The following is a 17,800-nucleotide window of genomic DNA, read 5'->3' as shown; positions in this document are numbered from 1 at the left end:
TTATTAATATTTTCTTTAATAAATGGTCAACATAGTTTTAGATATTCTATTTTTGTTTCGCTGTGCCAGATTTGTTTCACCATTTTTGCTCTGGAGTTTGCAGCAAGGAACTAATGAGATGGGGAGATGATTAGGGCTCACAATTAAAATAAGTGTTATAATGACTTTTAGTTGTAGAAGTTGATTATAATAGAAGTACATGATATGCCTGGTCTTGGGTCTGGTGCTGCATCCAAATACACTGCACCTTCCTGCTATTGTCAATAATATATTTTCTGAGTTGTTTTTATTCTAAATGATTCGTTATGGACAATTTCAACACTAAAACACAACTATTACAATTAATTGAGCGGGCTGTCACACTATATCCATATTGAATCTGGGGTTCCACAACTGTGAGTATTCCTGTACAGTGTGGGATTCCCCCATGAACCCTGTCCTCTTCTGTGTGCTGCTTCTCACAGCTCTGTTTCCTTGCAACAGCCCTTGTCTGCCTAGTCTTCTTGATCCTGCATTTCTGGTGCTTTGCAATCCTACTAACTTTACCTACATCGTTTTATACTTTTTCACTCATTATTCTACTGTGATAAGGGCGACCAGTCACAGTTTTGTGTGTCGAGACAAGATGTGCCAATAAGCATTAAACAATAAATAAATGTGTGCCTGTGTGTATTTTTTTCCCTTTTTCCAGTCTGCATGTGATGTATCTTTGGTTTGATTCATAATATATAGAGTAACTTCACTGTCAGGCTGTTTAGGCTGGTGGTCCTCACTCATCAATGAGTGGGCAAAATGGGATATGGGAGCCAGTCAATTTGAATACAATTATAATTGACACGGAGTGAAACCAATGGATTGTGTTAGGATGCAACTATCCATATTGTATTGGTCACGTTTATGGACCAACCCTTATTTGCTAAACCAATTAATGAAAGGTAGTGTTGATTGCCGAGGGTTTTGACCAATTATAATCCTGTATTTCCTAATAGGCGGGTTTTTGTCATTGAGGGGTGGGGTGTTCGAGGTCATTCAGTCCCACTCTGATTCACTCTATCGGCGTGTGTTTGTGGGCAGGGTAGTTGGAGTAAGAAGTCGCCGGGCGGCAGTGCATCTCAAACGCTTTTTTTGGGATAGAAACTCCGCTGAAATTTGCACCACAGACTGAAGAAACGACCCCCGGTGACGACTTCTGTAAAATTATTCAACGCACCGACTGCGCCACACGCCCTACCATCAAACGCAGCCAGGCTATCAGATGTTAGCCAGCTAGCATCCCTGAAAATTGACGGGATCAAGGTGTTGATAGCTAGCCTCCCAGCTAATTATCCATTAGCTAGCATCCTTCTGCCGTAGCATCATTAGCTTGATTTTCCTTCTCGCGCACGCCAGGACTTAACCACTGCTCGTGGCGGTGCCTTTTAGCTCGCGGGCACCAATTCCCACATCCACACAAAAACAGACAACTAGCTGGTTGTACCTAACGATAGCTGCTGCTGGAAAAAACAACGTCTGCGTTGCATTAGTTGGCACCATCACACCCATCTCCCCAACCCCTTCACCTCTGCCCCTCTCACTCCACCCGAAACACTGGAAATCCACAAGCGGCCGGATAGCGGCGAAGGGCCGGCGAAGCTGGGGGTGCCACCGTTACCGGACTCGCCGGGAGTCGTAACGGCTACAGACAAGCTCAGCTGTGGGGACCTACCGACAAGTATGGACGGGCTGGCCGTGGAAGTTCGCGGCTCGAATGGGGCCTTCTACAAGGTAACCTGGTTGCAGTCGTAGTTTCTAGTTGTCCCAGTTAAAAGTTTTGTTTAAGGAATACTGTTCGTTCTCCTGGGCACAGCCATAGCCAGACATTAACAATTTAATTATTGTTTGCTTAGGTCCAGTTCTTGCAAACAGGGATGGTTTGCGTCCCATTTGGGTTGGCCATTGTGGGGCGAGTAGCTAGCTCCAGTTAGCTGTTGAGCTAGGCACACTTGTCATCACTATGGCCTATATTTGGTCGTTATAACCAAATGTCAATATGAATACAGGCCATACCATTGGAACCAGATTGCCATAATTTGAAGTGGCGTACAGTGTTTCTCCGAGCATATTGCTTTGTCTTGAATTGTTAAATTCAGGCAATTAATACCAAAGCGAGCTGCTAATCAGACAGCTGGAGTGCAATTCCTGCTTATATGCATTGAGATGCTACATCAAAGCTCAGATACCGGTAATTCATTTGTTTTGTCCCCTAACCCACATTTTAGCAACACTAATGAACATCTGGTCTTATGTGTATTGCTCTGACAAGGAAGAACTACAGTCAGTTTCTGTTTCATTTCTCTTCATATACAGACACATGACGTGAAGGATTTCTTGCTTCTGTGTCATAGCTTGTTTTCAAACATCAAATTAAGATGGCAACTCAGTGACTTCAAATTGAAATAAATGCTTCTTTTTTTTAAATATTAATGTTTTTATTGGTCAGTCATACGGTTTCTGTCTTGGTGAACATTGTAGCTTTTGATATCATTTGGGATTTAATGGAATCTAAATCCTAACCTCTGACAATTCTTTTTGTATTGCTTTTATTTGAATTCCTCCATGTGCTCTTCTAGTCTCTGTCTTTGGGTGTTCTGATGGTCAAGCGAACACATGGCAGTTTAGAGATGAGCCTATATTTACTCTCCTCATGGTGCTTCACCTGTCGTTCTGTTTTACAGGGTGACAGTTTGACTCTGGCATGAATGAACACTTCCACTCTTCCTCTCTATTACGTCCAGTATCTCTCACAGCTCTCATTTTGTGGACAAGATGGACACGTTATGCCCCTGTAAAATACTTTATTTCTTACAATGTGTTTCTGTGACAAGCGCTTTATAACAAGTTTTTACTTTCTTTCTTACTCTCAACTTTGTTAAGGGCATTCTAAATGTCATATGTTTTTCCTTGATGGGCACAAATCTTCATTGTAATTAGGACATGGGGTAAAATGATTTTGCTGTTTGAATACACTTCATTCATCTTGGTGTCAGTGTGAGTTAGTTTTTTTTTTCTATCTATGAATCAGAATCCTATTTATGAACCTGTCAGGGCAATACAACACCTTGCCTTTGTCTTGTGTAAAGTCTGCATCTGTTGCAGTAGAAAGCACATACCAGGAAAACCGTTCAAACCCTAAATGAAGATTGAAACCGTTTTTGTATTATGTCAATTGTGAGTCATTCTTCACATGAGTTTTTTTCTTTTGGCTGGATAAACTTCATCAATAAAGATCTTAATTTTTGCACATTTACGTTATCATAAGCAGGCCAATCAAATGAGTATCTCTAAACACAATAGTTTCTTGTGTGAAAAAGAGTTATCCCATCTAATCCATTTCTGTTAAAGAGAAAGTTTGCAAACCTCCTGTGGCCTTAAAGGGTTTTGCTCGCCACATGGTCTTGCAGGAGAAAGGGACGTCATTACGAAGCTGTTTGTGTGCCACTCTGCCCCCACCTTTCCACCAGTCATGTCATAGTAGAAAGAGGGCTTCTCTGCCCTTTGACCTGGCGGTACTTGGAGGAAGCAATACTCAATCTGACAAAACATGCACGTGCAGCTGTCTTTTAATGGGACTTTTAGAAATGGGAGGATAAGGGCTTTTTTTTTATTTCAGTCACACCTTTTGTCATTGCTGGCTTCTTCTCAAGAAGCTAGTCAGCTCTAGTGCCACTGGAAACCTGCAGTGTAAGAGGCAGATGGCAACTGTTCATTTAGATACAGTGGCATGTTTTGACCATTAATTAGGACCATCTCAGAACAGCAGGTGGTGATTGATTATCTGACTTGTAGTCAGTGGAATGCTTAAGGAATGTAAAAGGGTGTAAAATGTAAAAATCCCAATGGGTCATCTACACACATACATTGCCCCATGATCCAGGCTGAAACCCTAGCTAACACGTGCAGTGCAAAGGCAGCATCTTCCCAGCAGGTGAATCCATACCCCCACGCATGGTTGCAAGAAACTGCCTGACCTCTGTCCCATATACGGTAGTGTCACACTGGGAGACATGCCACACCCACCACTTTCCTCTCGTCTCATCATTGCTTAGTGGTAGGGGGTTGTTGGTCAAAGGTTTATGGCATGATGAGATTTATGAATGTTCATGATGATGATAGACTAGTATCTAGGATCTCTCTCGTAGTAGTAGTTGTCTCAGGGCTATCACATAATATGTCCATATAGGCTAGGCTGAACGAACGCCTGCCTTCCCTATACCTAATATGTACCCTCATGAACATGTCGCTTGTAAAACTAGAATTCAAACATACAAGGAAACTAATGCATTTTAATTCTGTTTATCTGTGAGTGTGTGAGGGAAATTTCCAGGCTGTCTGTGCTGTCAGGAGGAGTCAGTGTTCATAGTCACGTTATCCAGCACAGAATTCACAGCCAGAGAATTGTGTCAGTGATGTGATGTCTTGGCTCCCAAAAAGCCCTAGATGCCATTTTTCAGCAACAGTCACAGTGTTGGTCTTGCATGGATTACAAGTCAGCTGTCTGTGTTGTTTACGTGCAAAATAAAACGTTCACAACCCCACCTCTCATCACCGTCTGTCTTGTGCATTCGTGGGAATAAATTTCTCTCTCTCTCTCTGTCTCTGCTTTTCTTTTAGGGTTACATCAAAGATGTCCATGAAGACTCGCTCACAATTGTTTTTGAAAACAAGTACGTTTCCCATTTCTATGAACCTCTCCTGTATGTCTACTTTATGATAAATAGACCATACATGGGCAAATGAAGCTTGAATTGTAGTAATTGAGAGTTACTACGACTGCTCACGGCTGGTGCTTTACCCAGGCGCTCAAAAATTGTCATCTTCAGCACCTGTGCTTGGCATGCAGCTGCCCATACATGTCTCAGTTTTTTTACCTCTTGCTCTGATCCCTCCTGCCCTTGCCAACCTGATAGCATGCTTTCCTATATGCCTAGTCCCACCTACTGTCCCTTTGCACCGCCCGCCCATCCCCCTGGTCCCGCTTTATCTACTCAACCCATAGTGTAGAGCAGGGCGCCCCTAAAAATAGTGACCCAAGGTATGCATGGTGGGAGGAGTGGCAGTATGCTTTCCCCCCCCCCCCCCCCTTGTCCTTTTACTTTCTCTGAGCACATGGAGTTGTTGAAGTAGCTGTTTGTATAAGATAGTGAATGAATTAGACTGTTTTTGGTCTTAAAAGACAGTTATAACTCTCTTGAATCTAAATTATTTGTATATCTACAGTTCTTATCTCATGTAAAAGGACATCATACAATGGACATAGTCACTCACTGTCCAGACACAGTTCCACAAACTTCCACATTAAACTCATGAATGACCGATTTTAATTTTCATTATGTCTGTTAATGTGCTGCACAGAACTGAGAGGGTAATACCCAGGTCAACACAATCCCAATATGACGTGAGGGTGAAAAGAGCTTGAGCTAGGCTGCTTGAACTATACAACAGCATTGCATTTTGTTACCTGTGGTTGTTAAGCTGATGAGTGTTTGTGTACTGTTTCTGTGTTTTCTTGCCATAGCTGGCAGCCAGAGAGACAGTTGCCCTTCAGCGACGTGCGGTTGCCTCCTCCAGCCGACTACCACAAGGAAATTGGTGAAGGGGAGGAGGTGGAGGTAAGGCCTACCGCTTTGTCTTTCTGACTCCACTCATCCAACTGACTTTTTGCTAACTTCAAATCTCAAGGCCTCGGTGTCTTTTTACTCCACCTGAAGAATCATTATTGGCTAGTATTGACTTCTTACTGTAAAATGTCTACTAGTATATGGCTGCTTATGAGCTGTTTTTAAATCTGGATTTGTATATATTTGTTTGTGCTTTTGGGCAGCAGATTTGCATATCCAACATATTATATATTTTCTCCATATCACACACAACAATAGTTAGTTGTACAGTATGCATCCTGTCTGCTTTTTGCAGCCAACGGGCATGTTCACTGTCATCACATCTTGCTTTCCATTACAAACCGCTTGAAGCACACTTAACAGGTGTAATAGTTGTAGTTTTTTTTGTCTCTGGCTTAACTGTCAATCACTCTCCTTACAGGTTTATTCGAGGGCCAACGAACAGGAGCCATGTGGCTGGTGGCTGGCCCGGGTCAGAATGATGAAGGGAGAGGTAAGTGGTTCCAAGAACCAAAGAACATTCATCTATTTTTTTTTTTCCTTTCTTAAATGGTAAATTGGTAAAAGATTTTAAAAAAAAAAAGCTAACTTTGTTAACAAATGTTTTCATCGCTGATGCACACAAAAACCAAACCTATTCTTTTTTACTTTGGAGACGTGTTTGTCTTTAGGTTGTTTTTTTAAAGCTCCTTTTGACCTTTGCATGTGTCCATTAGTGTAAACAACGTAGTCAAACAACTGTAAATTACACAGAACAGCATGATGTTTAGTTGTATTGTCATAAACCACAGCCAATCCGGTCTAATTTGCTAAAAAGACATGGTTAGTTTGAGTTTTAGTTCCTTGGGCATTAAAATTCCTGGAGCTATTTAGTTGAACAGGGCTAATATTGTTAAGAAGGAGATATCTTGAGTCAATGATGAGATCCAGCTGGGCTAGCTTCCTCTGTATCTCACTGTTGTAATAATTATTAATAGAGGCGAAGCAGCTCTTAGCTTTTACTTTGACATCAGTGTTTTGTGATATTGCCAGTAACTGTTAATTGAGCTTTAAGTACTGCTGTATGTAGAGTGATTACAGGCGGCCTGTAGGAAGATAAGCACGGCTGTGTAATGAGCTCAAAGAGCCGGTATGTCCTGATGTGGTCCGACACTGTACCTTCAAATTATATTTCCCATACACCCTGTGCTTTTTCTTCGCACTGACTTCTTGTGACAAAATGATTTGCTCCAGGCTCGGTCTAACTGGCCCAGTTGGCTTATTTTGACGTTTTTTTAATTTATTTTTTTAGGTTTCAAATAACCAAGAACCAGAGTGGGCTCTTGGTCACCAGTACAAGTTTTGGCTTAAATAGTGGGTCAGTGTGATATGGAAAGGACACTGTTGTAGTGCTCCTGTGCCAGGAGCGTTGCTGCTGGTGTAGTGCTGTTATTCAGAGTCGTCTGATAAGAGCCTGCAGGAATGTCTAGCATTGACTGATGGCTTTAATTCTGTCCTTTTGAGCATGGAGTGTTCATCTCACTGCCTCACTTTCTCCTATGGTTCCCCTTTTTCTTTGTCGTCATTTTTTTAAATCTCTCTCTACATCTCACTCTGTTACACTCTTTGTTCCATCATTGAAATTATTAAACTGGGAAAGAAATTTAGTGTAGCTTCCTAAAGGAGTTCTGCTCTGTATATAGCTTGGCATGTTTGTTTTTTAAATTCACATTAGTTATCCGAGCTGTCAAAACTTTGTGTCTGCCATTTTTGGCTACATTATTAAAAATCTGTATCTCTTGTGCTGTTTTCAGTTCTACGTGATTGAGTACGCGGCATGTGATGCCACATACAACGAGATTGTCACAGCAGAGCGCATCAGGCCCCTCAATCCAAACAGCCCTTCCTCTCGAAACTCCTTCCACAAGGTCCCCATCGCTGTCCCAGAAGACCTCAGGGACATGTGAGTGTCTCTACACTGTCAAAATTATATCCTGAAGATAGATTAAAAAAAAAAAAAAAAACATTCTGTTTTTTTTTTTATTAACGTCAGCATTGCAGCATCTTAAGACCTGGACATTGAGCAGTGCCAGAGGAAATCGCAGTAAAAAAATAAATGATAAACTGAGATTTTCTTGAGTATATAAATAGATGCTTCTACATGTTGAAACACCGTTCTCTGAATGTCCAGTTATTAATCACAAGGATGACTCTGGATTGTTTTCTTATTGACAGCTGTGAAAATGACAACATTCACAAAGAGTTCAGGAAAGCTATCGGAGCCAACTGCATCTTCTACAGTGCCCAAACACAAGAACTCATTGTGCTGGTTAGTACTCAGAATACACACTTTAGCTGGGTCTCAACTCACCAACAAGTGAATGGACTTGATACATATCCACAGATGAGGAAATAATACAAAGGAGCTGTAGTAGATCTCATATAAAACTTTGAAAGTAATGTTTTGGGTATAAAGATACTTAGGTGTAGATCTGACTCTAGCTCATGCCCCATATCTTGCCTCCTCTTCCTGCCTCTCTTAGGTGTTCTTTTTTAGACAAAACAAATGCAATGACAAAAGTCTGAATCCACATTTTTCCACAATCCAACCTTTTCGGTATTAAAGAAACCTTTTTAATATGCTCATATTCACACACACTCTGACAAACCAAATGTTGATCAGTTGTAACTAATCTCTTTTTGGTCATCCCCAGTCTACAAATGAAACCACAGTAAAGCGTGCAACTCTTCTGAGCGACATGCATTTCCGCAGCATCCGTACCAAGCTTATGCTAATGTCCCGCAACGAAGAAGCCACCAAACATTTGGAGGTAAACATACTCTTTTTGTATAGACATGAACACATCCTGTCAAATGCACACTTCCTTTTGCCTGTACGAGTGGGTATTTGTCACAAACACATTAGAAGCCCTAGCCAACCATTTTGGCTTAGTTTGCACACAAACCACCTACGCGTTTCCCTTCCCAGACAAGTAAGCAGCTAGCGTCAGCATACCAGGAGGAGGTGAGGGTCAGGGAGGACCTGATGGGCCTAGCCATCGGCTCCCATGGTGCCAACATCCAGCAGGCACGGAAGGTACCTGGTGTCACAGCGATCGAGTTGGAGGAGGAAAGCTGCACATTCAGGATCTACGGAGAGGTACGCTGCTTAATGCGCTTGTGTCCCATTGTATGTCCTTGCTATGTCACTTCTTGTCCCAATATATGGCAAGGTGAAGCGTAATTTTGTCTGTGTGTCTTTTGTTACAGTCCCCAGAGGCAGTAAAACAGGCTAGAGAGTATCTTGAGTTCACAGAAGACTACTTTCAGGTACCCAGGAACCTTGTAGGTGAGTGAGCTACATTCCTGAGGGAGCTCATTTTGTTGGTGACAACATCCCACTTCACATACACCTCACTACTACACATATACACTCTTGTTATTATCATGACATTTCTAACATTTTTAATGTGCAGGCAAAGTCATCGGCAAGAACGGCAAAGTCATTCAGGAGATTGTGGACAAGTCGGGCGTGGTCCGTGTCAGGATCGAGGGAGACAACGACAAAAAGCTTCCCCGTGAGGAGGTAGGCAGGCAGGGGGCAGGCAGGGACGACACTGCCAGCAGCAAAGAGGTGAATGGACCGCTCGGCTGGCCTCCCAGTCCCCCTATAACCACCCCTCTCCCCCCTCTACTTTCCAAAAAGCAAAGCTTATTAGCAGCGGAGTGTAGAAGTCCCATGTGCTGTCTGCTTTGACACTGTTCCGTTCTGCTGCTTTGTCTCTTGTGTTGTCACTAGCACTTATGTTTTCATTGCTTTCAATACACACAGCCCACTGCACAGCATATGTCAGTTACAATGGCTGTGTGGGCACTTCACTGTCTGTCATCTATGATGGGTTGATTTGTTTTTGTTGTGAGTGCTTCCTGTAATTTTTAAGCATACTAAGCTTTCCAGGAATGATTTGTAATTCACCACCTTAAATATTGTTTTTGACAAAAGTTTAAACTGTTTCCTTGTCGGTGATATCTCCCCGATAATGGCTCAGTATTTATAGTAATGATTCAATTTTATTTAAATTATCATATAACAAGAGTTATCTTAAGACACTTTACAGATAGAGTACCAGTAGGTCTGCTGGACCACACTATCATTTACAAAGACCCAACAATTTCCCACGAGCAAGCATTTGGGCAACAGTGGCGAGGAAAAGTTTCCTTTTAGGCAGAAACCTCGGACAGACCTTGACTCTTTGTGGGCGGCATCTGTCACTGCTGCTTTGGACACAGACACTGATACAGATCTAGAAATATGATTGATAATTATAGCATAGATGATTATCTGTTTGTTATGTTTTTATTGACACTTAAGTCTTCATCCAACCTCTTTGTGTTTGACCAGGGCATGGTTCCCTTCGTGTTTGTGGGAACTAAAGAGAACATCAGCAATGCTCAGGCTCTGTTGGAGTACCACGTGTCCTATCTCCAGGTTAGTCGATCCTCCATGTTCACCAGAAGATGGCGGCACCTGCATTCTTTTTCTGTTCCTATCACTCAAAGAATGTTACGTTAACTGCATTTCTTCAGACGTTTTTACTCTGGCTTTGATTTCATAAAGGTGTTTTTGTTCAAAATGTCCCAACATATAGTCGAGGAAACGTTGTCCTTTATGTGACATGTGGGGTAAAGACGGGGTGCTGTTGGGAGATATGGGCGTATGTGCAGGGTCATTTCACATTGGTCACCTGTTACTCTCCTGTCCTGCACCACATGCGGAAAGCTGCTCAGAGCACCTCGTTTTGCCCTTACCTCATGTGCTTTTATAAATAGCCCCTCTCTCTGGGATGGGGTGAAGGGTACACATGAGTTTAGATTACCAGCTATCTGGACCCTCAGCTTCCAAGAATAACACCAAACCCTTGCCCTGCCTCACTTCCTTCACGCCCCTCCCTGGAGGTTCAGCTGTTGTTGGTGGAGGCAGCTGTCGCACTGTGAAGTGAGACCCCTTCCTCCAAATAAGCCATCACTAAACAACCACAAGAAACTGCTGTCATTGCACTGCTGCCATTAGACGCCAAAGCCCACCCCTCTCTTCTATGAAAATGGCATGGCTTTTCTGACATTTTTAGATTGTCATACCCCCAAAAGAATTATCTTTTACAGATGTCATTTAAGTGTCAGCAAACATAACCGATCCATTTAACTTTATCCTAGCGATAAATCTGTGTTGTGAGTGAGAGCATTGGTTGCACATGGGTAAAATGGTGGTGAAAATGATTATTGCGTAGCCGGAGAATGATAAGAATGTCTGTTCACTCACTCAAAGCACATCCAGAACATTTCAGCTGTTTTTTTTTTTTGTTTTTTTTTTTTACAAATAAGCCTTTTCCCAACCTGGATCACTACAACTAATGCTTTTAATCAAATCGGCCATCTGATAAAATTGGTAGGTGTTTCAGCAGAAGTACGTGTTCAGTCTAAATGGTTATTTTCAGCGTTTTTACTGCGTTGAATTTGCCCACAGTCCCATCTGTTTGGAACACTGAACTTTATGCATTACTGCCACTTAGTGGTAGAGGGATAGACTTAATAACAAGCACAAGACCAGCCCAGGCCCAGAGCAGAGGTTTTAAGACCATGGCTTGGTCCCAGCTCAATACAGCAGAAGTTGTGTTTGGTATTTTAAAGGTGTCTGTTATGAAACAATTGCAGGCAATCGCAGTCAACCTGACTAAAAGTCGGCAGGAAAATCTGTTATTGCTGAGAGTTGAAAGCACTGTAATACTTCAATTGATTAATGTAGATTTTATAATTGGGGTCCCGTTGATCCTTATAAAGTCTGAAATTAGATTTTCAGAATTTAAGTTCATAAAATGTATTAAGTCTTACTTTCATTTATGGTAAGTCTTAAATTTACCTACCAAGATACCTAGTTGCATTAGACATATTTCCTCCCATCATTCACTTGCATATGGTTTGTTCATTGCCGATTTGTGACTCAGTCCAGCTCTTTCTTTTTCTTGTAATGTTTCAATTGGTTATTCAAAGGCCTCTTGTTCTCATGGTAACCAGATTAAAGTAGTACATAAAACATGTAGATTAGGCTCAATCAGTTGGCCAGGGTGTTTCAGAGAAGACACAAATCCTATTATTTTTTAATAATTTCTAGAATCTGGATAATGTTTTTAGTGGAGAGGCACAGCGGCAAATATGCGACATGAAGGACAGGAGGGAACTTTTATTTTGGTGACCGCTTAGCTGGAGTTTAAAGATTTAATGGACTGTTTAAGTGGATAAAAGCGTGTGTGTGTGGTGTGTGTGTGGTGTGTGTGTGTGTGTGTGGTGTGTGTGTGTGTGTGTGTGTGTGTGTGTGGTGTGTGTGTGTGTGTGTGTGTGTGTGTGTGTGTGTGTGTGTGTGTGTGTGTGTGTGTGTTGGGGGAATTAACTATAGCCCACTCTATGTACGCAATAACGACCAGAACTAAAATGAACAATTCCAATCAAATTGTAATTCAAATTAATGAAATCTTTTAAAATAATAGAATAATTTGTATATATTGTAAAGTGTGACAGTAGGACAGAGTTTACAGCATTTGCAATTAATCTGATTACATTATGAGATTGTACATATGATTATATATGGTGCTAAAATTATTATATTAGTCATATTGTAAAATAGATTTAAAGTATAAAGCTCAGCCCTAATTTGCTTTCATTGGCTGTAAAAAAGACTGTAAAGATCAAATTTTCTAAACTAATCTATTCTTGTTTAAGCCATAGCATTTGTTTGTAGTTGACCTGATAATACCTTTTGGTCAGATGGTCTCCATGTGATGGGATATCTTTTGGCACATCATTTGCTGACAAGCTGGAAGGGGCCCAGGTCACCTCGTCTGGCTAGTTGGCCCAGGAACCTTATGTTTCGCTAAACTTTGGAAGATGCAATATGTAATACATGGTTGAAAAGAGAAAGTTCTCTGCGCTTCTGCAAAACACAACTTTCCTGTGCAACCCGGGCAGGACAAAACGATGTAGAGTAAATAAGTCACTGTTATGTACGTGTAAAAAAAAAAAAAACACACACACAAAAAAAACCTTAAAACTATAAATTCTTTTTTTAAAGGCGGTTTATGTAGGTGCTCTTTCTTTTTTCATGCAGTTTACCTATGGGCGTCCACCAAAGTGTGTAGTATAATGACATGCAGGGAAGAATGGGCATTTTGAAACATTTCAATAAACCATGTGCTGAACAGGCTTCGAAGTGTTTGCTATCTACAACTGTCTCATCGTCCCTTTCCTGTAGGAAGTGGAGCAGCTGCGCCTAGAGCGTCTCCAGATCGATGAGCAGCTCCGTCAGATTGGGGTTGGGTACCGCGTGCCTCCTACTCGAACTGGGGGCCCTGGTGTTGAACGGGAGAAGGGCTACTTGACAGACGATAGCAGCAACTCACTCCACACCTCTCGCACCTATGGAGGCCGCGGCAGAGGGCGTAGGCCCTCCAACAGCCAGTACTCTGGATATGGTGAGAATGAAGCAGCTGAGTCATTATTTCAGTTGAACACATTGGAGAGGAATAGAGACAATAAAAAGAAGAAAAAAAACAATTCTGCCTTCTGCTTATGTTTGTTTTTACATTACTTGATTACTTGTCTGCTTGATCCAGGCACAAACTCTGAACTGTCCAACGCCTCTGAGTCAGAGGATCTTGGCGAGCGAGACCAGAGGCCCCGTGGCATAGGCGGTGATGAAAGAGGCTCCCGACGGGGGGGCAGGGGCCGAGGCTCTAACCCAGGACGAGGCCGTGGAGGGCCAGCATCCAAGCCTTCCAACTCCATCAGCTCAGGTAGTTAAAGCCCATGTTTAGGCTAGCAACAAACCAGGGCCTTACATTTCAACTTTTGAGGAAGCTTAGCTACCCTCAAACCAAATCCTGTTCTCAAGTTAACACTTCGTTGTACATTTGTGTGAAGGGCTGCACCCCTTTTATGCTGTATTTAAAAATTATTTTGTAACTCATGGTTTTTCTTTTCTTTTTTTTTCTTAATGTGTATTGCGCAAGTGTGTGTGAAGCACTTTGTAACTGCGTGTTAACTGCATTACATCACTCCCAGCAATCTTCAAGGAGAACAATGAGGCAAAAACGGCATCACTGATCCGCTTTAACCAAACTTACCAACTGTAGCTTTAAAGTCAGCTTAAGGAGGATATTCAGTTTTTTTTTTTTTAATAAGGCAGTCTTTGTGTTAAAACTAAAACAAAAAAGTGAAAATAAGAGAAGATTAAGTGTAGTTGCGATACTAATTTTCTGTGGCATATCCAGTGCTGAGGGACCCAGACAGCAACCCCTATTCCCTGCTGGAGGGTGAGGGAGAACTGGCCGACACAGACATCAGCGAAGGCATGGGAGGAGATCGCCGCAGACGCTCTCGACGCCGCCGCAACGACCAGGAGCCCAGCGTGATGGACGCTGCCGCAGAGTCGGACGGCCAAGCCGGCCCCAGCGAGAACGGACTGGGTGAGAACTTTAGTGTTGTATTCTCATCTCTGTTGCATAATCGTTTGTAAAACCGAAGTGTTTGTCATGGCTCTAAGTTTTGAATGCACCGGCACTCTGTTAATCTCTGCAGTTGAAACCAACGCGGACGTACTGAACTGTAACTTTATCAGACCTAGTAACCAATTTTTTCTCACCTGACTGTTAGATGAAGAAGCACGACCTCAGCGCCGCAATCGAAGCCGCCGCCGCCGTAACCGTGGCAACCGCCCAGAGGGAGGTTCAGCAAGCCGTGACAGGCAGCCAGGTGAAAGTGGTGAGTTGCCAGGTTTTGCAAGTCAACATTATCCTCTTCAGAATGAAAAGGATATTCTCTATCAATAAAATCCTCTTTGATCATGCTTGATTGTCCGGTATTCTAGTTAGTTCTTTAGGGCTATAGGGGTGCTCATAGAACATTTTAAAGTAGTCCTAACTGTACTGTATTTACAATGTAGCACCCAGAAATTGTTCCAGCTCACAATTTTCAATGTTTTCAGTGACTGTTGCTGACTACATATCCCGTGCCGAGTCCCAGAGCAGACAGAACCTGCCCCAGAAGGAAAACCACGCTGGCCCCGAGCCCAAGGTACAAGCAGAAACACATATTGACCCCAGTCTTAGTTTTCTTGATATAAATCCGATTGTTGGTCACCTTTTCTCACTTTTTGCCCAACACAGGAGAACGGGACCAGCGCCACAAAAGATGAGCGAACACCCTCCAAGGGTTCCCCCAGCAAAGGCAAGACCTCGGCCAGCGAGACCCTGACCTTGGTCAACGGGGTCTCGTAAAGAGACGGCCCTGTCCCTCGCGAACCCAAGTCTAGAGCAAGACTCCATGGCAAACTCTGTCCCTGCTTGCATTAACTTAAACCTTAAACAGATGAGTGAAAAGTACCTGACAAAATACCTGAATTCATACTATGAGAGTGAAAAAGTACAAAAAAACGACAAACGCATCTACTTAAAAACACACGTTAACGGTGTATGCTATCCTATCTATCAGTACTTAGTGCTTATTTAAAAAAGAAAAAAAAAAAAAAAACTAGCTTGCCAAAAAGAGCTGGTGGATGTGACTTGATTTTTAAAAATACTGAAATACGAGAAACAGGACGAGACTTTTTTTTTTTTTTTTGAAACGGTTGTCTTTATTTGTGTCTTTTTTGTTATGTTAATTTTGTTCATTGTTTATCACTGGTTTGGACTTGGCGGTCGCTCTCTCAACCAAAACAGACACGTCTCTTAACAGTGTTAAAGTACCGACTAGAGAGATGTAAGCTGTAGGGAGTGGCGCACAAGCAGACAGTCCAATAGCTTATGTGACGCGACGTTCGCACACTGAACCTGGGAGTGGAGGCAGACAGACAGACAGATCGGAATATTGATAGACATTGTGCCTTGAATTTGAAGAAAAAAAAAAAGAAAAAAAAAACTATTAATAAAAAAAAACTTGAGTTTTCCATTAAGTTTGTTTTTGTTTCCCAAGAGGAAGAAAAGAGGGAAATGTGGTCTTCCAGGTTTTTTTTCGGTTCCAAGAAGAGAACAGACCTGTGAGGGAGCGATTTGTAAAAATGAGTGAAAAGAGGATACAGAAAAGGAGGGAGTGGATGGCCAACATGAGAGGGTGAAAGAAGTCCGGTGCCAAACATGAAATTCAAGGCGCTTGTTCTCATTCCGAGTAGAATGGACGCCGTAGGGGGTCAGTGCGCGCGTATGTATGTGTGTGCACAGTTGAGATATTTGGCAACCACAAAACAAAACTAGGAAGGGTGAGGTAACTAAATGTAACGCAGCCCTGGGCGGGTCGCACGGTGAGGCATCTCTATTTATCAACAGGCCTAAGGGGGTCTTCCTCCTCCTACCTGTTATAGGTCTTTTTGAGGGTCCAGGGTGGCTCCCATACAGCCTTGTAAACAAGACAAGCTGAGACCAGACACATGGCAGACTTGAACTATAGATTTAGACTTAAAGAAAAACTATACCGTGCCTCTTTCTCTGTGTCGGAGGGGGCAGCGGTGCTAGCTTCCAGCCACACTTGTGTCTTGATAAACCACTGCAGCACACAGCTCCGAATGCACACGAGGGCGAACCACCTTTCTGGGACAGGTGCTGCAAGTGGGGGGGAAGGGCCTGGAAACTGCAGACTGCGATTGGGACAGCTTCAAATAAACCTGAGAAGCCAAATGACACACAGGCTCACACTTGCAGGATACATACAATAGGCATACACAGCGGGTGCGTGTAGGTCGACGCGGTCGCCGTGTGGCGCAAAGTGGAGGACCGCAACAGAGAAACTGAACAAAACAAGCGTGGTGTCTGTCTTGTTCCTAGCAGTTTGGGTTGGCAAATGGAGTAAGAGAGGGACTCGAAACCTCCGTGGCTCTCTGCTCATATTGTTACTGTTGTCTTGGTTACCGCTCTCAAGTTCTTTTTGTTGCTATTTCCACATCTTAGAAAATATGAAATAAAAAATTGAAGTGAAATCAACCTCTTCTCTGGAGATGAACTTTGATTTCTCTGTCTTGTGAGTTTGCAGTCTATTTTTCTAACTTGCATGGCATTTAGTTAACGAGTAGTAGGTGGTGCCTGTCCTGTGCATGAGGAAAGGGTGTTATTAATCTGACTTACAAAGCCATTGTTTCATCCACTAGAATTGCTGCTAATGTACACATTGAATGTCCAACTAACGTAGAAACTCTACCTAGAAGAGAGTGAGACTATTTGTGACTTAAAAAAGAAAAAAGAAAAAAAAATCCTTCCCCACCCGCCACTCATCTGCCCAGAACGCCCAAGTTTCTACCGGTGGATTTGAGTCAGGAAGGGACCCACTTCTTCGCTCACAAGTTTTCAGAGTCACACACAAGTATTAAATTACAAGGGCAAAAATTGTGCATGACATGCAAGCGTCCACATGACCAAAGGTTGTGAGAGACAGATGAATGGGAGTGTGGTTGAGATGACCCAGATGCTGCTGTCATACATTTCTGCTCACCTGTATGTTGTGTTTTTAAAGAATGAACGAGCACTTGAGTATTTGTATCTTGGTTCAGCTGCATGTGTGTGAGTGGAGGACGAAGCCCTATCTGGAATGTTTGTGTTTTACCTTGATACCTCATTGTGTGAGTACTGTATATCCTAATGTATCTGTATCCCTCACGTCCTGTTGAAAGACTGCTGGCTGCTGTGTGTGTGTGTATGTGAGTGTGTGTGTGTATGGTTGTGTGTCTGTGTGGATGCTGGTTGTACAGTCGACTCCTCACTCTGTCAGATTTTGTCTCTGGTTTTCTCACTCATGTTCTGATGGCAATAAAGGACTTTTCATTGTTTGGTATACATCTTTTCTAAACAGTTTGTTCTTTTTAGTATAGGCCCAAACTCTGACAAAGCAGCTGGAACACAAGTCAGTTGAAACTTTTTTTATTTATCATTATTAAGGAACTCACTAATATATATTCTACTGTTGATTCAAGGTTACTCTGTTACAAAACAAAAGTGTTCAGATCTTAATTTTGAGCTTGTAGAAGCATGAGTGAAGACCAGCTGTTGTAGAGTGACTCAGCAGGATATTTACTGACTGTTTCTGGACCTACAGAGACATGCAGACGATGTGGTGCATCTTTCCCAACTGTA

General features: G+C 42.4%; 1 protein-coding gene across 2 annotated transcripts; it reads left to right on the top strand.

Moving 5' to 3' along the window:
• Window positions 1-1,050: 1,050 nt before the first annotated feature.
• On the top strand, window positions 1,051-17,503 carry LOC116707057 (FMR1 autosomal homolog 1-like). Of its 2 annotated transcripts, none has more exons than XM_032544204.1 (17): window positions 1,051-1,764; window positions 4,651-4,703; window positions 5,555-5,648; window positions 6,079-6,150; window positions 7,451-7,599; window positions 7,872-7,965; window positions 8,351-8,467; window positions 8,626-8,796; window positions 8,907-8,985; window positions 9,113-9,222; window positions 10,039-10,125; window positions 12,940-13,159; window positions 13,301-13,480; window positions 13,958-14,152; window positions 14,340-14,447; window positions 14,671-14,759; window positions 14,852-17,503. In XM_032544204.1, the coding sequence occupies exons 1-17, from the start codon at window positions 1,714-1,716 to the stop codon at window positions 14,960-14,962; spliced, it is 1,980 nt and encodes a 659-aa protein (XP_032400095.1). In that variant the 5' UTR covers window positions 1,051-1,713; the 3' UTR covers window positions 14,963-17,503. The 2 variants fall into 2 exon arrangements, with proteins under 2 accessions (XP_032400095.1, XP_032400093.1); XM_032544202.1 differs by having other exon boundaries at window positions 9,113-9,270.
• Window positions 17,504-17,800: the final 297 nt, after the last annotated feature.

This window comes from Etheostoma spectabile, chromosome 19 (genome assembly GCF_008692095.1).
Source record: "Etheostoma spectabile isolate EspeVRDwgs_2016 chromosome 19, UIUC_Espe_1.0, whole genome shotgun sequence".
NCBI lineage: Eukaryota > Metazoa > Chordata > Actinopteri > Perciformes > Percidae > Etheostoma > Etheostoma spectabile.
The sequence above is the reverse complement of the archived record's forward strand: the minus strand, read 5'-3'. Positions and strand labels throughout refer to the sequence as shown.

Coding starts and splice junctions, on each gene's coding strand:
- LOC116707057 (XM_032544202.1), top strand. CDS start 1,714: ATGGACGGGCTGGCCGTGGAAGTTCGCGGCTCGAATGGGGCCTTCTAC. Junction 1,765..4,650: donor CGAATGGGGCCTTCTACAAG/GTAACCTGGTTG, acceptor CTTTTCTTTTAG/GGTTACATCAAAGATGTCCA. Junction 13,160..13,300: donor CAGCCAGTACTCTGGATATG/GTGAGAATGAAG, acceptor TGCTTGATCCAG/GCACAAACTCTGAACTGTCC.